The sequence below is a fragment of the Nannobrachium achirus genome, assembly GCF_963921795.1.
Source record: "Nannobrachium achirus genome assembly, chromosome: 10".
Taxonomy (NCBI): domain Eukaryota; kingdom Metazoa; phylum Chordata; class Actinopteri; order Myctophiformes; family Myctophidae; genus Nannobrachium; species Nannobrachium achirus.
This window is the reverse complement of record NC_137819.1, coordinates 46,263,897-46,286,260: the sequence shown is the minus strand read 5'-3', so window position 1 is coordinate 46,286,260 and position 22,364 is coordinate 46,263,897. Positions and strand designations below refer to the sequence as shown.

General features: G+C 45.7%; 1 protein-coding gene across 1 annotated transcript in view; it reads left to right on the top strand.

Annotated features, from left to right (window-relative positions):
- Nucleotides 1-22,364, top strand: part of tax1bp1a (Tax1 (human T-cell leukemia virus type I) binding protein 1a) — a gene marked incomplete at both ends in the record, with an annotated part of 35,191 nt that overhangs the window by 4,318 nt on the left and 8,509 nt on the right. The window contains 11 exons of the mRNA XM_080735527.1: nt 2,503-2,605; nt 5,946-6,139; nt 7,952-8,110; nt 12,460-12,608; nt 14,752-14,842; nt 16,270-16,455; nt 17,107-17,364; nt 18,464-18,637; nt 20,216-20,288; nt 20,662-21,117; nt 21,584-21,720. Of these exons, the coding sequence (XP_080591653.1) occupies nt 2,503-2,605; nt 5,946-6,139; nt 7,952-8,110; nt 12,460-12,608; nt 14,752-14,842; nt 16,270-16,455; nt 17,107-17,364; nt 18,464-18,637; nt 20,216-20,288; nt 20,662-21,117; nt 21,584-21,720 (1,980 nt within the window). The remainder of the gene's footprint in view (nt 1-2,502; nt 2,606-5,945; nt 6,140-7,951; nt 8,111-12,459; nt 12,609-14,751; nt 14,843-16,269; nt 16,456-17,106; nt 17,365-18,463; nt 18,638-20,215; nt 20,289-20,661; nt 21,118-21,583; nt 21,721-22,364) is intronic.

Sequence of the window (22,364 nt, the reverse complement as noted above, 5' to 3'; positions counted from 1 at the left end):
CAAATTATTTATGTCTGGCTTCGCTGAAATGCGGGTGTGCGCATGCAGCGCATGCACCTGAAGCAGACTTGGATGGAATCGAAGACATGATGAATCTTTATCTATCCCTGAAGGAAGAATTACGTTCAGCAGATTGAACGTACTGTAGATAGACCAGAAAAGCAGTAACCTCAATGTAAAGCATGTTAACTAATGGAGAAAATGGTCAAAACTGGCCTACCGGTCCAGGCGCATACCACTTAGGCTCAGTGTAGCCTGACAGTGTGTCGCTGGTTCGATTCCCGATCCCGAACAACCTTTACTGCGTAGCACTCCCCATCTCCCTCCATTTCCTGTCAGTCTAGTACTGTCCTATCAATTAAGGCATAAAAGCCCAAAAACATATCAAAAAATAAAAACTAAACATACATGATAGAAACGTCAAAACATACAGTACATGATAGAGCAAATAGTTATAAAGTAGAATATACACTAGCATCATGTATTAGGTCTAGTCAAGATAGATATTTTTAAATAGAATTACTATGTTGGAAAGAATGTCTCCTTGGCTTAATGTGGAACGCTGACAGTTCCCATGTGATTGGTATGGCATTGAGCTCACTGTAATGGTCGGATAAGTGGGGAACTATAATTACGTAATTATCAGACTGAATCACAATTTGAATTGAACCTGATTTATGGACTACTTTACGTAGTTAGAGCGATGCTATTCCTTTGAACATTCTTTTACCCAATCTGATTGTCAATCCAGCTTTCTCCTTCGCACACTGTTTTTGTTTTAACTGGGATTATGTTGGCTAAATCTTGTACAAATAATACTGATAATATCAGCTATTATTTCAATAATGTAAAAATATGTTGACTTGTAGCATATGTGTACATAGCGTACATGTATACAAACCATGTATGTGTGACTTGTCACCCTGGTGTGTCAACTAATATGATTATAATCGTTGTCGGGGGGAAACTTCGTATCTCCAAGTTTCAAATTTGTACGTTCTTTCGCAAAGTAAAGCCCTGCGTCATCATACAAGGCCGTCGCACAAAAGTAGTGAAAACAGCAGATCTACAAGCACCTTTAAAATGATAAATGCAAAACCAACGGTTTTGGACACACAAGGTTTTCACCCGACAACAACGTTATATTGGCTTGTCTTTCTAATCTCAAGTCAGGACGGGAAACTTTCTCTGGTCTCAACTCTTTTTTTTTTTTTTTTACCAGTTTCCAAAATGGAGGCAGGTTCCCTGGTCCCACTGGTGTCAAAACCACCCATGCATCCAGTTCAGTTATGTAATATCACATGCACGTATAGCACATGTGGGGTTGTGTGTGTGTGTGTGTGTGTGTGTGTGTGTGTGTGTGTGTGTGTGTTTGTGTGTGTGTGTGTGTGTGTGTGTGTGTGTGTGTGTGTGTGCGCGTGTGCGTGTGCGTGCATGTGTGTGTGTTTAAGCGGTCTAGACAGAGAGGGAGTGTGATTGTGTGCGACAGCTTTACGACATAGGACTGGAGTTATGATGTTCGCAAGTCCCTTTCATCATCTGTCACTTAACAACACATGAAATTCATATAATTACATCTCCCCCGCTATTCTGTGTAAAATTTTCACCTTTTTTCTTTTTTCGTAGTTTTCTTTTTTAACCAAGCTTTGCTTCGCTCCCCTCACTTTCTCTTTGTTAGGGCTGTTCTCTGCTGCTCTGTGTTAAACTGCGCATGTGCGTACACGCACGCACGCACGCACGGACGCACGCACGCACGCACACACACACACACACACACACACACACACACACCTCATATGCCTCCTCTGCCCCTCTTTCTGAGCCTAAAAGGGGCTGGAACTGAAGGGAGTTTAGGGTGTAAAATAGTTCCACTCTTGCCTCTAACCAGGTTTGCACAATCCTGCCTTGTGGGCCATTCATTTAATTTACGTCCACAACATCCCCTATCAACAAACAGACATAACTTGCGATGTAAGTGGTGTATAATATTAAACATTTTGTTTTGCCGTTGGGCAGAATCCTTGTATATCCATTCATCATCTCTTTTTATGTTTTTTTCCCCCCCATAAATTCATGCCATATTTTATACTTTGACATTATGACTGGGGCATAAGTAGTGGAAATAAAAAGCAGATATTCAAGCCGATAAGACGCGTCCCAAAACGGGGAGGCCGGGTTGAAAGTGGCCAAGTCTGTCTGTATGTTTTATAAATAATGAATCAATGAAAACTATTAACTATAGAGCAGGGGTTTTCAAAGTGGGTGACGGATTTTTTTTATAGGGGTGCCCTGAGCCAAAAAAGTTTGGGAACCCCTGAACTAGAGCTTATGACTAAATAATAACTAAATTAGACCTATTAATACTTTTCCATTTCCTGAAAAACCACCATCTTGCGTATAACTCGGTTTCTTATCCAACGTTTGATTTGTCAACGTCACGTTCTGCACGGCCCTATGTCTTGCCGTGGAGCAACATCTCTGGTATGTGTGCTGTGTCTTCAGGTGGGTTGGAGCACCGCCAGGGATTACTACACCTTCCTGTGGTCCCCCATTGCCGACAACTATGAACCAGGAAGCACCGTGCACAGGACCGTGGTGTTCCAGGGTAAAGTACACACAAGCACGCACGCACGCACGCACGCACGCACGCACGCACGCACGCACACACACACACACACACACACACACACACACACACACACACACACACACACACACACACACACACACACACACACACACAGGGGTGTCGCACCAAATTCCGGGCCCTGGGTACAAGGATTCACTGCGTTGTTTTTTGCTTTCAACTATTGAAAAACAGCAGATATACAAGCTTGTAGATCTGCTATTTTTGAAAAATCGTGAAAATGTTATGCAAGTCTTTGAAGGTTTTTTGAAAAACCTATGTTTCTATGTCAGTGGTGCTCAAACCCTTTCATGTGAAGGAGCCACAAAATGATATGTATTTGGCTACGGACCTCCATCTCAAAATATTTAGTTCCAGGGACCCCCCAGAGGCAAAATTTGAGTTACAAATGTTCGCTTAAAAAACACATGTATTCAAAGATTTGCACACACAAATATTTCAAAAATAGCAGATCTACAAGCTCGCAGCGTGGCACTCGGTGCCACGCTGTGAGCTTGTATATCTACTATTTTTCAATAGCTAAAGTATAAAATAATTAGGGCCCCTCCACCTTGGGCCCTAGTAACTCAGTCCCACGTTCCCCCCTTGTGACTCCTCTGCACACACACACACACACACACACCCTCACTATGTAAGCCGCTCGGTGTAGGCCCAAGCAGGGTACTCCAAGGTAACTCCTCCGTTTTAACAGTGCATATAAAAACCAACCCTTTTATTTTATTAAAAGGAACACAACCGCAACCGCGGCCCCGGGAGCAGAACACCTCTATAACCACACACACACTCACACACACATGCACGTCGAGGGCCCTTGAACTGGTTTTACTGGCCCTGAAACGGTCAGATATTACACAGTGAAAATATGAGAGCACTCTGTGGCGCGTCAGTAAAAAAGCGGTTCGGGCGTGCTGCGGGGTACGTCGTGCTGCCGTTCCTGTGGACGCACTCCTCCGGCAGACTCCAATGCTGGATTTATACTCAACATTAGTTGCATGCTTGCACAGAAGTATAGCGTCGTTGTCGGGTGGAAACCTCGTATCTCCAAGTTTCAAATGTGTATGTTCTTTCGCAAAGTAAAGCCCTGCTTCATCATACAAGGCCATCGCACAAAAGTAGTGAAAACAGCAGATCTACAAGCACACAACGTGTTGTGTGCTTGTAGATCGGCTGTTTTCACTAGTTTAAATCATTTTTAAAATGATAAATGCAAAACCAACGGTTTTGGACACACAAGGTTTTCACCCGACAACAACGTTATATTGGCTTGTCTTCCTAATCTCAAGTCAGGACGGGAAACTTTCTCTGGTCTCAACTCTTTTTTTTTTTTTACCAGTTTCCAAAATGGAGGCAGGTTCCCTGGTTGTGTGCTTGTCTATCGGCTGTTTTCACTAGTTTGAATAATTTTTTTAAATGATAAACGGTTTTGGACATACAAGGTTTTCACCCGACAACGACGATAGCAAGCCTTTAGGACGGTAGAACCCATGGCCTCGGGAGTGTAACTCTGGCTTGTCTGAAGTGACAAGTTGCCAGATGGAATATGACCTCGGCCTTATCTCCTGCTACTGTACAGCTTGATTGTGGGAAGTAGTAGCACATTTGTAGATATACTGTATGACAAAGATTCTTGATCAAACATTCCCGTCGCTACTGTTTACTCCGTATAGGTTTTTCTCCCCCCTCAGGTTGCAGTGGTGTAAAGTACATTTACTTAATTAAGTACTGTGCTTAAGTACACTTTTGAAGTATTTGTACTTTACTTGGGTATTTCCAATTTCCAGTACTTTTACTTCTACCACCCATGCATTTCTCCACCACATCTCAGATCCAAATATTGTACTTTTACTCCACTACAATTATTTGAAAACTTTAGTTACTAGTTACTTTGCAGGTGTAAATTATAATATTATAAAATATATTACACATTAACCCACTTTAGCCCTATTTTATACCGTGGCTATTTGAAAATAGCTGATCTACAAGCTCACAACGCGTCACGATGCGACGCGTTGTGAGCTTGTAGATCTGCTATTTTCAAACATTTTGTACTTTTACTTTTGGTACTTTAAGTACATTTTGATGCAAATACTTTCACTCAAGTACATTTTGAATTCCGGACATTTACTTGTAAGGGTGCCCTCACACCAAAATACCTGGAGTGGAATCCGCCAATGCATTTCAATGTGAATGGAGCGTTTTTTGCAGAAATCCTCTACTGGTAAAAAATGCTCCATTCTCATTGAAATGCATTGGCGGATTCCACTCTAGGTATTTTGGTGTGAGGGCACCCTAACAGAGTAGATCTACTGGGCAGTATTGCTACTTTTACTTAAGCACAAAATGTGAGTACTTTTCCAACCACTGTCAGGTTGTAGCAGCACCCCCACTGCTGGAAAAATGACTTGGTCCCCACAATACTTTGTCATGTGGCTTTATTGCCCGCTCCAAGCAAATAGATGTCTACACAGCAAATATATTGTATGGCGCATTGAATCCATATATCATGATGCAAGTAGCAAAGCAAAGGGCACAATGGGGATAGATCGTGGGAATTGCTGCCTCCCCGGAGGGAAGAAAGAATCCCACCACCAAAATTTCTCGCAACTCTAAAAGGTAGAGCTAAAGGCTATCGCGAACGGTGGATTACAAGATGTATGTATACTACTACATATCAGCTTCAGAATGTCATTTTGCAGGTGTTAAATAGGGGAGCGTTTCACTGTTACTACGTGTCATCTTTTCGACACACAACTCTAACCCTTACCCTAAACCTAACCTCCGTGGGGTGAGTCGCTAACCCTCCCGACGCTCCTTTGTCGAAATGACGGTCGTTCGAAAGAGCGAGATTTCCCCTAAAATAGTTGGTGAAATCGTAAAAAGCTCCCAACATTTACAGTTTCAAGAACGGGGTAAAGAATAGAGAGAGAAAGAAAGAAAGAAAGAAAGAAAGAAAGAAAGAAAGAAAGAAAGAAAGAAGGAAAACAATTCAGATATATGTAAAATATTCCTTATATAATACAAGCATGTCAAGTATACGTAAGGTGCATTGGTTAGAATAGCAAGTACCGGTATGTGGTTAGAATTCCTATAACCTATACTCATTTTAATAGGAGAGTAGGATGTCAACTGTCATTTGAAACACATTCATTAATCCGCTGCTCATCTTCTCTCTCACTCACACACTCACACGCACACGCACACGCACACGCACACGCACACGCACACGCACACACACACACACAAACACACACACACACACACACACACCCCGCCCCTTCCCCTTCCCCTCTCGCCACAGGCTACTACGTCCCCAAGTCTGACGGGGAGTTCTACCAGTTCTGCTACGTGACGCACAGCGGGGACATCAGAGGGGCCAGCACGCCCTTCATGTTCAGGTCTGCCACGCCCACCGAGGAGGAGCTGCTGACGGTCACCGAGGACGACAGCAACTCGGACATCCTGGTGGTGACCACCAAGACTGGCCTTCTGGAGGTAAACACACTGCTCCCACCTGCACGCGTGTTGCTGTCTCTCTGGTCACATACAGGGGTCATCGATTAGGGATGGGACGATATGAACATTTCATATCACGATTATTGTGACAAAAGAAATCACGATTTACGATATTATCGCGATAATCAAAATCCATTATCCTGGGGCGGAACATTTGCCAAAAAATAGCAGATCGACGCGTTGTGAGCTTGTGGTACCGGATTTGCAGCTTGGCAAATAAAAGGTGAATTGATCCCATTGCTTGACGGAGGATGAATATATCACGATAAATTCAATCTCCACCATACGATTATCGCGAGTGTTTTTTATCACGATAAACGATAATATCGCGTATCATCCCATCCCTATCATCGATATGTCCGTAAACGGACAAATGTGTCCGTGGCAAAGACTTGGCCTTGTCCCTGGCAAGTTTTAGATTTTCCGTTTTACACACCATTATAATTACAGTATCTAGGTTATGTCCTTATGTCTCGCCTACCGATACTGTTTCAATCGTGGTGGAAGTGGAAGTGGAAGTCTTGGAAGCCAAGATGCTCTTGGATTGCTGTTTCTTATGGACTTGAAAGTAACCACATAAGCCCTATGTACTTTGTTGAACAGCAAATACGTACTCTAGTTGATCTACAAGCTCATAACTATGAGCTTGTAGATGTGGCTATTTTGTTTTTGAAAATAAAAAAAGACTCTCGAAGATTTTTTTTGACAATTTTCGCCTATAATGACATGCCCACAATTGGGACGCCAGGGTTAATGTGGGTAACTCTCAGTTTAGTGTTCAGATCAATGCTCTCACGAAACAAAAGCCTTTGCTCAACTGCATGCTACTGTGCATACTGTATGAGCTGCTTGGAAAAGAAAGCCATGAAATGTGAAAATCTAACTTTTGGAAAACCCGTTCAGGCAGGGGTCTTCACCATGCTGGCTTGTGGTAGACAACATCTTTATTTTTGCCACGAACATAGAGGATCAGCGGACAATAATATTACCAGAAACACATAGAGAGATAGCCCTGAAAGCCCTCAGAGTTATAGGGGTCCTTGCAAATAACATCTTTGAAAACCAGTAGTACTAGTGGACTCATAATGTGCCATAATGTCGTAGTACAGTGTTTCTCAACCTTTTGTCTGCATGGGCACACTTATCATGTCCCAGGAATCCATGGGCACACCAACATAATACGGAGGTGTAAATATTGTCACTGTCGGGAAGAAACCTTGTATCTCCAAGTTTCAAATTTGTACGTTTCTTTGCAAAGTAAAGCCCTGCTTCATCATCCAAGACTGTCGCACAACAGTAGTGAAAACAGCAGATCTACAAGCACACAACGCCTCGCACCGCAAGGCGGTGTGTGCTTGTAGATCGGCTGTGTTCACTAGTTTAAATCATTTTTAAAATGATAAATAAAATACTGTCTTTCAAGCAGTTTCATGGGGCACACTTGACCCTTCTCAGGGGCACACCAAAGGTCCCCAGGCACAGTGGTTGAGAAACACTGTCGTAGTAAATACGTGTCAAACATATTCTGGAGAAAACCTGGAGACTGAAATTCAGTAATCCGGTCTATATGATCAAAATAAGAACATTATAATGGTGTGTAAAATAGAAAATCTAAAATGTGCCACTGACAAGACCAAGTCTTTGCCACGGACACATTTGTCCGCGGTACGGATATATATCCATGACCCCTGCACTCAGGTTTCCGGTCAAGGATTTTCTCCCCCCTCCCGACTGTCCATCAACTAACTCCCTTTCTCTCTCTCTCTCTCTCTCCCTCCCGGGCCGGAGGAGCAGCGGGTGGAGGAGGCGCAGCATGAGCGCAGGGAGCTGCTGAAGAGCGTGCGCCTCCTGCAGGAGGAGAAGCAGCAGCTGCAGGACGAGCAGAAACGCCTGACCAGGGAGAGAGAGCAGGAGAGAGAGACCTGCACGCTGCTGAGGACACACAACCAGGTTGGTTGGTGGACGCACAGTAAAGGATGTGGGGGGGGGGGGGGGGGGGGGGGGGAGAGAGAAAGATGGGGGGAGGGCAGTGGTGTAAAGTAACTAAGCACGTTTACTCAAGTACTGTACTTAAAGGAGGACTTCACCACTTTTCAACCTATCTTCATATAACTGGTCCTCACTAAAAAATTGCTTTTTTTTTTTCTTTTTTTTTTCTCAGAGGAGGGTTGTGGGCAGGTCAGGTCACTGTCAGGTTCCTGACAGTGACGATATTTACACCCCCGTATTATGTTGGTGTGCCCATGGATTCTTGGGACATGAAAAGTGTGCCCATGCATTCTTGGGACATGAAAAGTGTGCCCATGCATTCTTGGGACATGAAAAGTGTGCCCATGCAGAAAAAAGAAACACTGATCTAGGAGAGTGTTTCTATATTGCAGTATTGATACTGCAGTAATACTGAAGTAAAACATGCAAGTACTTTTTCCACCACTGGGGGAGGGGAGGATGGAACGTATGAAGAGAGACGAGCATTTCCCTCTGCAGACACGCCACACACACAGACATATGTCTCTGTGGACGGATGAATAGGTAGACACGCAGATACCAATCAGAGGTTAAGTGTGTCCATTCACTCGTTTGTGTGCGTATGTGTGTGTGTGTGTGTGTGTGTGTGTGTGTGTGTGTGTGTGTGTGTCTGTCTATGTGTGTGTGTGTGTGTGTGTGTGTGTGTGTGTGTGTGTGTGTGTGCACTTAGACAGACAGTCTCTGCTTGGTCTTGTGCATGGAGCCGGTTTCTCTCCATTGATCACAGGTGCGTAGAACATCAAAGGCCTCAATTGATGAGGGAAAAACTGTGTCTGCATTTGGTGCGGCACACAAAAGTCCCAAACCCCACGTGCGTGCGCGTTTCTCTCTCTCTCTCTCTCTCTCTCTCTCTCTCTCTCTCTTTCTTTTTAACGACCTGAGTCAGTGGACCAGAACGCATTCAGGGCACAGCTTCTTGGGCATCTGGCGTCAGGGACGATGCCATCGCGACCACAGAGTGAACAAACATGACGTCAAGAAGACCACACACACACACACACACACACACACACACACACACACACACACACACACACACACACACACACACACACACACACACACACACACACACACACATACACACAAAATGCCTTCCCCTACAATCTCCGGCTTGCATTCAGGTTCAACACCACAAGGGCATTCTAACATGTCATTCACACACATACACTCGTACACACATGCCAATACACATGTGATGTGACACACAAACACACACACACACACACACACACACACACACACACACACACACACACACACACACAGTCATTATGCCACCCGCTTGCAAACCCTTTTAGTGTGCGTGTGGAATGAGAGGAGAGTAGTCCACAAAACCGCCCGAGTGAAAAACAGGGGCCCTGCCCAAGTTTGAGGGACAAACTCTATGCTACCCAGTCACGCGATTCGGTGTCTGCGTTTCGGTTCGTCTTTGTCCCTCTCTGTGTCTTTCTCGCACGCTCACTCGCTCACTATCTTTCCCTTCCTGTCCTGTTCATCTCTCTCTACTCTCCTTTTGTTCCCACTAATTTTTCTGTTTTCTCTCTCAGTGTCTTTTTTTTCTGTCTCTGTCTCTCTCTCTTTGACTCCCAAGCACTGCTCCTGTCTCCCCCAGCATGAGTCAGGCTTCAGATTGGGGCATCTTTACGAGTTGGCTCATTTAATAAGCAACGCATTACTCACAGGCCAGGAAAATACTCTCAAGTTGGTGAAACTCGAAGAGAAGAGGAGAGGAAGGGTGGGAGAGAGGGAGGGAGGTGGTTGGGGGAAGTGGGGGGCATATGTGAGTGAGAGAGGAGAGGTAAGCGGTGAAGCAAGCCAGCAGTGTTGTTCCATGATGACTCCCAGTCTCTTAGCGACCCCTGGTGGCCGTCTCTGGTGCAGAGCTGGAGTAAGAGTGGGCTGCTTCCAGTTAGTCCTCTACCCCTTTTTTTTTAATTTTTTACGAAGGACAAAATCGCCATAAATTACATCGTAACACACGCTGTTATTAGCGTCCTGCATCTCATTCAACAGGCGTGCCCGTCCCGAGATATACGACGTGTCCATGTTGTTGTGTGTGTGTGTGTGTGTGTGTGTGTGTGCGTGCGCGCGCTAGCATGCATTTTGCGGCGAGAGCGTTATAGGTGCGTTCGCCTCATGCCTCGCTGATGAAAATATCCTTTCAGTTTTTAACATGAAAACATAAGTACATATTTTGTGGCTGCTAATTTTACGACTACACTTTTTATAAGGTCTTTATGCACTGCTAAAGTGTTTCCCAAATGCCAGCAGTAAAAATCATACAGTCATCTACGCACAGCCAAGCCCAGAGGGAGACCAGGCTTGTGTGTGTGTGTGTGTGTGTGTGTGTGTGTGTGTGTGTGTGTGTGTGTGTGTGTGTGTGTGTGTGTGTGTGTGTGTGTGTGTGCGTGTGTACAGAATGTGTGTACGTATGCGCAAGTGTGTGTGTGTGACATGCAGTTTTGATATACTGTGCTCCATGTCTGTTTTAGTTTGATGGGTGTGCTATTTATCTGTCTGCATACAGTATGTCCTTGAGTGTCTATGGCTGTGAAGGAGGGCAGCCTGTGTGTGTGTGTGTGTGTGTGTGTGTGTGTGTGTGTGTGTGTGTGTGTGTGTGTAGGCGTGTTGTTCTGTCACAGCACATGTTACTGATGTGTAATTTAGTGTTCTCTGCTCACAATCAGCTGCAAGTTCTAACAAGGCCTCTCACATGAGCCAGACGAAACCGTATTGAAAACGGATTTTGAACAAATCTGTACGATACAGAACATGCAGTACACATAATTGTTTAATCTAATACGTCTCCTAATTAGTTAGTTAGTGTGAAAAGCCCCACCGGCTGTCAGTCCGTCAGTCAGTCCGTCTGTCTGTCACGTCACGTCACACTTTTGGCCCTACTCTTATCTCTGCCACCGTTAGCCCTATCCATGCCAAACTTTGCACACACACTCCTTGAATAGCAAGTCACAACCCCCGCTCCTCATTTCTCACATGCCCCTCTTCTAGCGCCACCATCAGGCAGATTTTTGCAAAACATTTTTTTTCCCATTTCCCATATTCCTCCTAAAGTTTGTGTATGCAACCTGACGGTCGCTTATCTCCCGATTAGAGAGTCTAACTGGTAGTTAAATTGGGTATGTTTTACTGTAATTCATTTAAACTGTAATTGGTTATAGCCAGAATTCCTATTTCGTCGTCAGTCTAACATCTCATATTGTGTCTTTGTGTAATATAGGAAACATTTATTATCACCTACATTTGGCCAAATGAATAACTAATCGTATTGTATTGTATAGCGCCTGTCATCAGCTGTTAAATCCATCCATTTGCAATTGTTTGACGTGGTCGTGGTTCTGTAGCTCTCACGTCCATGCAGGAACATTTGGACAGACATCCAGCAGTACCATGGGTACTGCTTTAAAGAAACAAGGTTGGGGGAACCGCTAGTAACGGTTTATCCTAAACCAGTGGTTTTCAAGCAGTGGTCCGGGGACCACCAGTGGTCCTTGAGGGGAATCCAGGTGGTCCCCAGCTAAATGATGGAGAGCTGGTATAACCAAATGGACCCTTATAGATCTTTTAACTCTTATGGTTTCATTTTACGCTCTGAAGAGTTCCTTTATTGTTAAACATCTGTATTACTTATCTGCATTACTACACAATTAGTGAATGTATTTTCTTCAGTACGTTTGCCTGTCATCTCTCCTATGGTTAGGCCTGAGAGGCTACATCTCATCAAATGGTGGTCTGTGGCTCAAATGTCGAATAAAATGATGGACCTTGATATTGTCACTGTCAGGCAGAAACCAAACCTCGTATCTCCAAGTTTCAAATTTGCATGTTTTTTGGTAAATTATAGCCCTACTTCATCATACAAAAGTGTCACTCAAAAGTAGTGAAAATAGCTGAACTACAAGCAATCCAGGGGTGCCCGCTGGCCTACTGGTCCAGGCGCATACCGGTACCACTTAGGCATTGCCACATAGGCATGGATGCTTGGCGGTGTCGCCGGTTTGATTCCCGATCCGGATGACCTTTGTTGCGTGTCACTCCCCATTTATCCCCCCATTTCCTGTCAGTCTACTGTCCTATCAATAAAGGCATAAAAGCCCCCCCCCCCCCCCCCCCAAAAAAAAAAGGACAAACAAGGTTTCCACCCGACAACAACGATATGAAAAAAGATTGAAACCCACTGCGCTATAACTGAGAAGCACTTGGTCCAACCGGTCCGACTCTCTCTCTCTCTCTCTTGTCTTCCCCCGCAGGAGCTGCTGCGCTCCTCGCAGGGCCTGTCGGAGGAGAGGGAGGAGGTGAGGAGGAGGCTGACGGAGGCCACGGACCGCGTCAGACAGCTGGAGGAGGACCTGCTGGGAGTCACCCAGAGAGGCCTGCAGAAAGAGACCGAGCTGGACTGGTGAGTAGAGAGAGAGATAGACACTGAGTTGGACTGGTGAGTGGAGAGAGAGAGAGAGAGAGAGAGAGAGAGAGAGAGAGAGAGAGAGAGATGAGAGAGAGAGAGAGAGAGAGAGAGAGAGACACTGAGCTGGACTGGTGAGTGGAGAGAGAGAGAGAGACACTGAGTTGGACTGGTGAGTGGAGAGAGAGAGAGAGAGAGAGAGAGAGAGAGAGAGAGAGAGAGAGAGAGAGAGAGAGAGAGAGAGAGAGAGAGAGAGAGACACTGAGCTGGACTGGTGAGTGGAGAGAGAGAGACCTGCGTGACGCAGTGCAAGCACACCACACACACACACACACACACACACATACAGGCACACACCAACAGCCAGCTGTGGAAAAAGTACTCAAATTATTTGCTTAAGTATCAATATCACAATGTAGAAATACTCTGATACATGTCCGGAATTCAAATTTTACTTGAGTAAAAGTACAAAGGTTTTGGGATCAAAATTTATTTCAAAAGTACCAAAAGTAAAAGTACTCATTACGCAGAATGTCCAGTTTCAAGTTAAAAATCGCGTGAAAATAGCAGATCTGCAAGCACACAATGCGATGCGACACATTGTGAGCTTGTAGATCGTCTATTTTCAAATGGCCGAAATGTATAGGGTTAAAGTGGTTATAATAATCAATCTACCAAGTAACTAGTAGCTAAAAAAAAGAGTACAAGTACAATATTTGGATCAGAGATGTAGTGGAGTAAGAGTAAATGTACTTAGTTACTTTCCACCACTGACAACAACCACAGTTGATGTCTGTGTCACGGAGGTCAGAGTGTGTAGTATGCAGGTGTTTGTTTCAGCCCAGCACCAGGTCAGTCTTTAGTCCTGGTTGTAGATGTGCTTATTCAGTGGTTCTCAACCTTTTCACCCCTCCAAAATAATCATATTTGAACTGCACCCCCACACCCCCACCCTGATAAGCACTTGGAACATACCGGTAGGCCATTGCATTTAGTTTGACTCTGTTCCACAGATAAATATTCTGAAAATAGCCAAACTACAAGCTCACAGTTCCTCGCAACATGAGGCGCTGTGCATGAGCTTGTAGATATCTTTTTCCTTATCCACCTGTTTCCGCAAGACTTTACTGTAGCATTATCTGCGGGACACTTCCGCTTAACAGCAGACATACAAGCTCACGTCGCGTCGCAAATGCAACCGTTGTGAGTTTGTAGATCACACTCGGCTGCAATGCCGGAAATGCCGCTCGCCTTCTGCGCAATGTACGATGGGATGTTGGAAAGTTGTGGATATTGTTTGACAATTTGGCCAATGTCTGACCAGTTTTTATAGTATATTTTGTTGATTACCTTTGATGCAGTCTGTTTTTTGAGCGGTGGTCACACCGTCTCCATAGCGTGGCCGTGTGTGTAGGTATGTATGTATGTGGGTGGGTGGTCTGTCTGTCTGTATGTAGCCTCAAGCCTGGTGTAGTACCTTTTATGACCACACATGTTAAAGGAGGGCGCTGTTTTCAGGCCAGGCCAGGCCAGGCACACACACACACGCACGCACACACACACACACACACACGGGGGGGGGATGGGCGGGGGGGGAGGGGGGGGGGGGGGGGGGGGGGGGGGGGCGGTTGGTGGGTAAACCACCGCTCAGTTCACACGGGTGTGATTTTTTCTTCTTTCTTTCTTTTTGAGGTATGAAAAAAGGTCGTAAATGACCTAGTGAAATAAAAAATACGTTTTCACCTCATCCCATTTGTTTCCGTAGCCGCTTCCTTGTCAGTCTATATGGGAGAGACGCTGTGAGACTGAGTGTCGCTCGTCTTTACATATTAATGTCTTCAATGAGTTGTGGCCTGCCTACTTTTTTGGCCATCAGATCACATTCCTCCGAGTGCTTCTGTATGTCCTGCCTTCCTGGACCGTAGGAACTGCGTCAGCATGAGGAAGTGGAGCAAGTGGAGAACTTACGTTGCAGTCCGTCTTTAAATTGTCACTTCACTGTCACAGGTTGAGAACCACTGCTAATTAGTGAAATCGATTATTTTGTTGTCGTGTGAGATGAGAACCCCGCTACTTGTGCTCCGTACCACTTCCTGAGTAAACGCTTTACAAAGCTGACAGGTGGTTTGTGTCTTGTCAGTCTGCGAGACCGCCTGAAGGCCCTGTCGTCAGAGAGGGACGGCCTGGAGAGCCATCTGAAGAACGAGAAGGATGAGCGAGACCTCTACAAGGTGAGACCCACACCCTCATGGACATGGTAGCTAAAAGGAGGCAGCTGGAGGTGTGCTCTTTAGATATAGCTCTGTGTGTGTGTGTGTGTGTGTGTGTGTGTGTGTGTGTGTGTGTGTGTGTGTGTGTGTGTGTATGCGTGTGCGTGTGCGTGTGTGTGTGCGTGTGCGTCTGTGTGTGTGTGTGTGTGTGTGTGTGTGTGTGTGTGTGTGTGTGTGTGTGTGTGTGTGTCTGTGTGTGAGAGTGCGTGTGTGTGTGTGTGTGTGTGTGTGTGTGTGGTGTGGTGTGTGTGTGTGTGTGCGTGTGTGCGTGCGTGCGTGCGTGCGGGTGGGTGGGTGTGCGTGCGTGCGGGTGGGTGGGTGTGTTTGTGCGTTCATGAATATACTTTATTTCTGCCTGTTTGCTGAACGATACATTTGTGTCACAGTAAACATAGGAAAACAGGAAATGTAGACATGTCCCAATCCAACAGACTGGGGTATGTGGGGGAAACAAATGTCATTAAACACACTAACAGTCAGAGAGTGATGTGTCAGAAGGACCACAGAAGGACCAGGACCACAATGGAAACAAGTCATCAGGACTTTATGCTTTTATAACTCTACCTCAATCAATCGAAAAAGAATGCTCTGAGGTGTTTCGTCTTAGATTGGAAGGGCAGAATAAAGAATGGTTTTACATGCATGACTTGTACCGGTACATCGCTTGAAACTAAGTCAGGCGTGCTGACAGCGAGACTGACAGAGTGAGCCACCCTGGTGAATGCGTGCCTGCACTGATCAACCCATGGCCTTGCGTGTCGACGGGCGTGCTGTCCGAATTGGCAAGCCGTGGTGGGTGGAATAGGTTGGCGAGACTCGATTCAAACTGGAGTGAAGCAAAGCGAGCGCTCTCCCGTCCCCGTCGGTCGACAGGACCAGATTCCTTCCTCCGAAATCGCCGGAAATTCGAATTTAAATGTGCCAAAACAAGAGAGACCTGCTTAATGAGAGGTTAGATGCTTTTCTTGTTGGCGAAAATGAAAACACAGTGGCCCTTAATGGTGAGAGCCTACAGTGGGATAAGAGCATCGCTTCAGGGACTGCAGAATGAACACAGGAGTACAAGTGGCTGAAGAGGTCTAAACGTCTAATTGATATTTTCTCCCTCATTTGCCATTATGTTGGGTAAATCTCTACATTTCCCAGGGAAATGTAGAGATTTGTCGGTCTGTTGGGAACCGCCAACATTTCCCGCTTTCTTACATTTACTGTAACATATGTTCTCTATTTATCAGTCTGACTGCCTATCCTTCTTTTATCCCTCTTTTGTTTCCTATATGTCTCTTTCCTGTATGCCTGTTTGTACATCTGTTTGTTTGTATGTGCGTGCGTGCGTTTGTGCATGCATGTGTGCATGCGTGCATGTGCTTGTGTGCCCGCCTGCCCAGGCCCACCTGCGCAGCACGGAGCAGGAGAACACCAAGCTCTCGGCGGAGCTGCAGATGCTGAAGGCGGTGGAGCTGAACCGTGAGGTGACCATCGCCCAGTTCCAGGAGGAGCTGGACAGACTCAGAGGCTGTGTGGTCCAGAGGGACTCGCTGGAGAAGGAGCTGCTGGCATACCGGGCTGACAAGGTGAGAGGAGGGGCCAGGGGAGGAGGGGGGGGAGGGGAGGAGGGGAGAGGAAAGGCTAGGGGGGAGAGGAGAGGCCAGGGGAGAAGGCGAGAGGAGAGGGGGAAATAGAAAGAAGTGGAAGTCAGGGCTTTACTTTGTGAAGAAACGTACAAATTTGAAACTTGGAGATAGAACAAGGTTTCTTCCCGACAGTGACGATATTTACACCCCCGTATTATGTTGGTGTGCCCATGGATTCTTGGGACATGAAAAGTGTGCCCATGCAGATTTTTTTTTGAGAAACACTTCTATAGTATACTGTGTGTGTATGTGTGTGTGTGTGTGTGTGTGTGTGTGTGTGTGTGTGTGTGTGTGTGTGTGTGTGTGTGTGTGTGTGTGTGTGTGTGTGTGTATTGTAAAATTGTATTACTTTTGGTCATTTAAGTACATTTTGATTTGCTAATACCTTTGTACTTTTACCCAATAGATTTTGAACGCAGGACTTATACTCATAACAGAGTATGTCTACATTGCAGTGTTGATACTTTTACCTAAGTAAAAAAAAATGTTTTTCCACCACTGGATGTATTGATCATCATAGAAAACATCTGTCTGTCTGTCTCTCTCTCTCTCTCTACCCCCCTCCACCCCATCTCCTCCCCCCCCACCCAGGGGGAGCTGTCCCGGGTGCGCGAGCTCCTCCGTCAGACGGACGACCAGCTCCAGGCCTCCCGGCAGCAGGCGTCGATGCTGGCGGCCGAGCTGCGCGACACGGCGGGCGGCCGCGACCGCAGCGTGGCCGAGCTGTACCGCGCCCGCGTGGAGGCCGACCGGCTGCGCGCCAGCCTGGCCGACGCCCAGGACGAGTGCCAGCGCATGGAGGGCCGGCTGGAGCGCGTCAGGAGCAGCGCCACGCACACACAGGAGGCAGTGAGTCGCCGTGGGGACCCGGGGATGGCTATAGCAGCTAGTGCCGTTTCATCATGGTGTTATGATGTCATTAAATTATTATGTTGTTACACTGTGATGTATTATGATGTTACCAGAGTTGCTCCCGGGCTCGGAGCAGCAGGCCTTTGGGAGGTGACTACACACTGAGCAGTAAGCATTAGCCGTTTATGCTGTGCAGTGAACAGTAAAGGCAACGAGGCTGTGTTGTTGAGGCTGTTATTTTGGACCGTTCTGATAAATACGATGATTGAGTAAATGAAACTCCCATTAACAAAATGGTAAGAAATTATAATTATTATTATGTTAAGATTGGAAGGGAAGAGGGGAGTGGAATGCCTTAAACCATTCGAAGCTTCAGGTGATTGATTTGTTAATAAATAACAGCTCCTCTTACTTCAGCACTTCTCAATTCATATCATTTTGGTGTGGGTGATTTTCCTTTTGAGGATGGCTAAAACCTCTTTGGGAGCGACATAGATTCCTCTGTCTTGGAAAAAACCCTGCTTACAATGATGCGATGCGATGCGATGTAACATCATTTCAGTCTTCCTCCACGTGACGCCACACCTCCATCTCCAGCTCTCTTCCTCTCTCCTCCACTTATCCGTCTCCTCTCATCCTCTTTCCTCCACCCATCTTCTTCCACTCTCCTCCGCTCCCCTCATCACTTCTCCTCCCTGCTCTCTCACTCTCCCCCCTCGGCCCCTCCCTCTTCTCAACACCAGTGGTGTAAAGTAACTGTGTACATTTAGTCAAGTTTTCTTTTTTACTTTAGTGTAGCAGTTCCAATATTCAATAATTTTACTCATACTCCACTACTCAGAGACAAATCTTGTACTTTTACTCCACTACAACATTAATTACTAGTTACTTACTATTTATATTTATATTTTCGTTAATCAAGCTTGACAGCGTGTTGCGGGTTCGAGTCCCGATCCCGACGACCTTTGCTGCGTGTCACCCGCCCATCTCTCACCTCAGTTTTGCTATACTTTGGTATACGGTACTTTCACTTTGGTAAAACATTTGAGTACTTTCTCCCCCACCGCTCACCACCCCCTCCCCCCGCTGTGTGCAGGCGGTGGGGACCAGCGGCGAGGGTCCGGTGGTGTCGGAGGCGGAGGCAGAGCTGCAGAGGGAGGTGGAGGAGCTGAAGCTGCGCCTCCACATGGCCGCCGAGCACTACAAGGAGAAGTACAGGGAGTGCCAGCGCCTCCGCAGGCAGGTGGCCAAGCTCAGCGAGACTCAGGGGGTGAGCGGCAAAAACATGGTGACATTTTTACATGACGATGGTCACTCAGATAACGGCAATTAACGCTTTTAATTGTGTTTTTGTCGTTGACAATTACATTTGTTTGACTTTTAGGCTTTGATGTTGCACATGGCAGATATGACACATAACCTAAATATACAACGAAATGACTGACATATTTGACAACATTATGCTTTAAAAAGAACATTGATAGTGTAAATAGCCGATCTACAAGCTCACAACGCGTCGCATCACGACGCGTTGTGAGCTTGTAGATCTGCTATTTACACCATTTTTGAATACGTTTGGAAATATATGACATAACATATTTATGCAGGGGGTGAGCGGCAAAAAATCACCAGGGATAGCAAGATTAACCCATTTAGACCGGGAACGCAAAATGCGTTTTTACCTTTCAGGTCGGGAACGCAGAATGCTGTTTTACCTTTCAGACCGGGAACGCAAAATGCGTTTCCTGCGTTTCCTGTAGTTTTTACCCTTTTCTGGTCTCGTGGCCAATGAAATGCATCAGGAGGCGATGACGTATGCTTCCCTATGACTACCGCAAAGCATTCTGTTTTTTTTTTTTTCTGTTTGGGAGGGGGCTGCACTGGGAGAATCCCAGTGAAGCTTCTCATAGCGGCGAAATGGAAGACGCGTTGAGCGAAGGCAAACCGGACCCGCTGGAATTGGCATTGTTATTGTTACGTGATATGTTTGAAAACGACGACGATGATGAAGAAGTGTTTCATGGATTTCATGAGGACTGGATTACTTTTCACGGACGCACTTTGAGACGGCTAGTTTCAGAGACCAACACGTTAGCCGAACAGCTAGTCAACCCCAAACTCCAGAACAACAGATTTGCAGCTATAGAGGTAATAACACTTATAAAATGATTATGATGATATGGTTCATTCATTCACATACACAGGCGCACACACACACACGCACGCACATATAATAATAATGACAAATGTCGCTCGCCAGATTTACCGTTATATGGAGCTAACAACTAGAATTGAAATATTGAAAATGAAAGTTTTGGTGCTTGTTGTTTCTTGTCAAAGTGGTGGTCTATGTTGTAAGGCCTATGGTGTAAGGTCTCAAATATTTGCTAATTATGTTTCTATGAGCTACATAGGCTGAGAAATATATTATTTATTAGACGTTTTATAAGATTTATTACAATTTTTGAGTTTGCAGATTTCTTTTAAAAAAATTATAAAGGTCTGGACCATGACAAATAATTTCCCATGAAAGCCAAAGGTGTAAGCTATCAAACAGTTTTGAAATTTTGTTTCTAGCTGCTACAGAGGCTGAGAAATAAATGTTTTAGTAGATGTTGACACCTCTGTGAAGTTTTCCATAAAATCTCAGGTTTTAGGGGTATTTTTCCAATCGGCCATAGGTTTTTAAGGCTTTTTTCCAGGCGGACTTAGGTCTAAATGGGTTAATGGATGGCTGTTGTTTTTTTGTTTTTGTTTTTTTTACACCCAAGGACTTTTATTCTGAAATAATTGAGTTACTGAGGCTGTTGTTCATTCATTGATGTTGTTGTTGTTGTTGTTGTTGCAGGAGTCAAAGAGGAATGCAGCCACTGAGACGATGCAGGAGACAATGATCCCTAGTCCAGAGTCACCCACTGAAGGTTACCACACGCACGCACGCACGCACGCACGCACGCACGCACGCACGCACTCAGTGGGACATAAATGAAAGATATTTGCCACCACTGCTTTAACCCATTCTGCAGTACAAATGCCCTATAAGTCAGTAGTTCTCGCACTTTCACGGTTTTTCCCAAATGTTCATAAATAGCAGATATACAGGCTGCTATATATCTGCTATTTTTTTATAACCAACACAAAAATCTGCTATTTCTGAATAGCCAACGCAAAAATCGAATATGACACAAGATGTCTTCCCGGTTCTAACGGCTTAAAAAAAAAAAAAAGGACCTGTTGATCTACTAGATTACAAACTGTCTGCTAATCTACTTTTAATCTACTCTGTGTTTACAGAAAACATCTCTGCCGCGGTTCTGCGCGGACACATGACAATCACGCCGCTGCTCAGCATCGGGGAAGCGCCCGCCGCGCTCGTCGCGCAAATCGACGCGCCCCCCGACGCGCACGTCGACGCAATCGGCGTCAGCGCGCGCGTCATGGACGACGCGCACGCTGACGCCACAGAGGAGCAAGAGGAGAGGCGAGTGGACGGAGACGAGGCGGGTTTGGAGAGGGCAGAGGGGGAGGAGGAGGCGAGCGGAGGGGATGAGGGAGAGAAGGAGGACCCAGCGGAGGAGGAGGAGGCGGAGGGGAGGGAGAGCCCTCTGGGGATGAACAGCTGGGTGGAGGTGGAGAACGAGAGGAGGAGCGCCGAGGAGAACGAAGAGGAGGACGAGGAGGAGGAGAGCTCAGGGGAGGAGGAGGAGGAGGAGGAAGAAGAAGAAGAGGAAGAGGAGGGCGGCAGCACGGGTAGGGCTGTCACCATTATGACATTTTACATTAATTGTCGCTCCAATAATTGCGATTAGCGATTTCATTCTGTTTTTGTCGTTGACAATTACATTTCTGTTTGGCTTTTAGGCTTTGAAGTTACACATGGCAGATATGACGCATAAGCTAAATACACAAAGAAATGACTGACATATTATTTGACAACATTATCCTTTAGAAAGAACATTGATAGTGTAAATAGACGATCTACAAGCTTGCAGATCTGCTATTTACACCATTTTTGAAAACGTTTGGAAGTATACAACATAACATTTTTAAACATGGAAACGATTATGACGATTATGACAAAATAATTGCGATTATATCAAGTAACTGCAATTGGACGATTTTGTAACAATTGTGACAGGCCTAAGCACGGGGGAGACGACGGAGGCGGCGGAGGAAGGCGGGAGGAGCGAGGAGGAGGAAGAGGAAGAGGAGGAGGAGGAGGAGGAGAAGGAGGAGCAGACTCGGCACTGGGTGGAGCAGGAGCTGGCACAGATGGAGGAGAAGTGGCGGGAGCAGTGTGCCATCAACGAGACGCTCAAGCAGCGGCTGGCCGACGAGGAGGAGCGCTTCAGAGTGAGTGGAGAAATCTTTTGAAAAGAGACGATCTACAAGCTCATGACAAGTAGCCTGGGATCGCTTCACATTTCGGGCTCTGATCCGGTCGGGAGCGGAAACCACTCTACGTTATGTTGTAGTCCTTAAAGGACTACACATTGGCCGGAACTATCAAACCGGAAACAAAAAATAATTCCCCTGCGCTCAAGGGCATACTTTTAGGGCCTACCTAATAAACCCCTTGATGCGGCGCAGTTTTTGGAAAATGTGTTTGGTATATGCATCTTTTAGTCCAACTAGCAAGTGGCAAAAATACATACATTTACTTAGTTACTTCTCACCACTACACATTCCCATGTTCAGTCTACAAACATGCTACTGGTCAAAACATGTCAAGATCATGCATATTTCTCATAATAATGATAATATTATCATAATGATACCTTTATATAATAAAGTGCTGTGAATATCAAAATAGTCAGTGAATTTAAACTCAACATGCCTTATTATGTCAAGCATGAACATAATCACTCAGAAAGTATGCATGTATTGTTCATGCATTCATAAAGGTTCATTGTGGTCATCCCTTGACCCACCTGGCCCCTTGCAGTGACCTACTTATGGGTCATGACCCGCAGTTTGAAAACGACAGTTAGTGGTTA